Raw genomic sequence first — 2,285 nt, 5'->3', positions numbered from 1 at the left:
TTTCAATACGGACAAGTGCAGGGTGCTGCACTTGGGCAGTATTAACCGGCAACACACTAATAAGATGGGAAATTCCCTTCTTGAGAGCACGGAGGCAGAAAGGGATCTTGGAGTCATTATTGACTCCAAGATGAACATGGGCCGACAATGCGAGGTCACGGTCGGCAGGGCTAACTGGACCTTATCGTGCATCCACAGGTGCATCTCAAGTAGGGGCAAGGAGGTGATCCTCCCCCACTACGCAACACTGGTCAGGCCACAGCTGGAGTACTGTGTCCAGTTCTGGGCACCCCACTTCAAGAGGGATGTGGACAACATTGAGAGGGTCCAGAGGAGGGCCACCTGCATGATCTGGGGACAGCAGGGCAGACCCTACAATGAGAGGCTACAGGACCTGAACCTGTTCAGCCTTCACAAGAGAAGGCTGAGGACCTTGTGACCATCTATAAACTCACTAGGGGGGACCAGAAGGGTTTGGGGGAGACCTTGTTTCCCCTAGCACCCCCTAGGATAACAAGGAATAACGGCCACAAGTTGTTGGAGAGTAGGTTTAGATTAGACATCTGTAGGAAGTACTTCACAGTCAGGGCGGCTAGGATCTGGAGCCAATTTCCAAGGGAAGTGGTGCTGGCTCCTACCCTGGGCGGCTTGATGCCTACCTGACTGGGGTCATTTGAGCCCAGTTTTCCTCCTGCCCAGGCAGGGGGTCAGACTTGAAGATCTACAAGGTCCCTTCCAACCCTGCTTCTATGATTCTATGATTAACTGAGTCTGCTCCAACACATTCTAATCAGAATGCAGCAGAGCACATGTAAAAGTGCACCATGAGATTAAAATTAACTCCCCTTGCCTGCCAGAAATTCTGAAGAAAACAGGCTATGTGGACACAGACTCAAACATCAACAGTGGGAAACTGATTAAAAAACTCCCCCAACAAGTCTATTTTGATTGATACTTATACCCTAACTCCAAGTCTTTTTAACAATCCAGTACAAAATAAAGTAGCAACCTCAGTGTATTGGAAAAAAGTAAAAAGCATTTTGTATTTGGGGAGCAATGTAATGGCTAGTTCTAGTAAGAATGGTCATGAAAATTATAACATTTATAGACCCACTTTGTTTGTCCTCATTTCTGGGCAATGCCATTTTCACTTGGAATCCTTACACTTACCTTGTTCAATTATGCACGCTTGTCTGGAAGTCTTTACAAGTGCTGGGTAGTCTCTGTAGTAATAATCTATGTAAGCTTCAAGTTCTAAGTCCCTAGAAAGATAGAGAGTTTTTGACATAAGTCTCTCTGAGTTATGAACTTCAGCTATTGATTTTACTCGGGTTTAGAATTTGTACATGAAAAAGGAACTGAGCTTTTCCAAAACTATGACAAAAGAAGGAAGGATCAGTTTGCTTCCACCACACCCTACAACTTACCTCCCACCCTGAGTTCTGAGAGACTGCCACAAGCTTCTCTTCTCCTGGCCTCCAGCTATCTCAGAGCTCTAAGTGTTCAGAACTGCTTCCTAAGAACGTTGGCTCCAAAACCTCTTGAGAAGTGCTACCCTCAAAGCTGGGTTGCCTGGGCTTCCAACACATTCCAAAGCCAGCACTTCCACAATCCCTCAAAGGTCCAAACAGTATGTTCAAGGACCACTAGTACAAAACTATGCCAAGTTTCTAGCCATAACACAATGCAATGGTCATCTGAAGACACAAAGGACTGTGGATTGCAGGATGAGTTTTGACTTTTTCAAGTTGTGTACCAAACAAAAATTTGAGAACTCTTAATCTAAAGAGAGGCATGGTCTAACAACAGGACTTGAAGCCAAGAACTCCCGAGGCCTAAACCTGCATTGGGCATGAGCTACTGCCCTTCTGTGTTTTTGGACAAGTCAGTCAGGATTCATCCTCAGTTTACCCCTCTTGGTGTGACATGACTAACAGGGTATTATGAGGATTAACATTTGTAAACACTTTGGTGGTGTGAAGCACTATGCACATACCAACTGTAAGAGACATTCACTAGTGACAAACATTCTTAGACACCAATTCACAAATTTGTTTAAATATGTGAAGATGTGCTTTGCTTTAAAAGGTTGTCATCACATTCACTTTCAAAACCAGTATACACACATCAAAAAAGGCATGATGCAACCTAATCACAGCTGGTCTTCACTTCTAGGACTGATAGCTGCAGCATACCTTGCCAGCTGAACCAAAAGAAAAACAAGCGAACGAATTCCTTCTCCCATCAGGCTGTTCAATTTAAGCTCCTCATAGATCAAATGAAGC

General features: G+C 44.6%; 1 protein-coding gene across 2 annotated transcripts in view; it reads right to left on the bottom strand.

Moving 5' to 3' along the window:
* The window catches only part of ANAPC1 (anaphase promoting complex subunit 1), a 96,570-nt gene that overhangs the window by 61,697 nt on the left and 32,588 nt on the right, over positions 1-2,285 (bottom strand). For both annotated transcript variants that reach the window (XM_025205706.1, XM_014520540.2), the window contains exons 19-20: positions 2,196-2,285; positions 1,171-1,262 (exon numbers count right to left, since the gene is read on the bottom strand). The exon at positions 2,196-2,285 is cut by the window's right edge and continues 164 nt beyond it. In XM_025205706.1, coding sequence (XP_025061491.1) covers positions 1,171-1,262; positions 2,196-2,285 — 182 coding nt within the window. The remainder of the gene's footprint in view (positions 1-1,170; positions 1,263-2,195) is intronic.

This window comes from Alligator sinensis, unplaced genomic scaffold (genome assembly GCF_000455745.1).
Source record: "Alligator sinensis unplaced genomic scaffold, ASM45574v1 scaffold794_1, whole genome shotgun sequence".
Classification (NCBI taxonomy): domain Eukaryota; kingdom Metazoa; phylum Chordata; order Crocodylia; family Alligatoridae; genus Alligator; species Alligator sinensis.
This window is presented reverse-complemented; position numbering and strand designations above follow the sequence as displayed.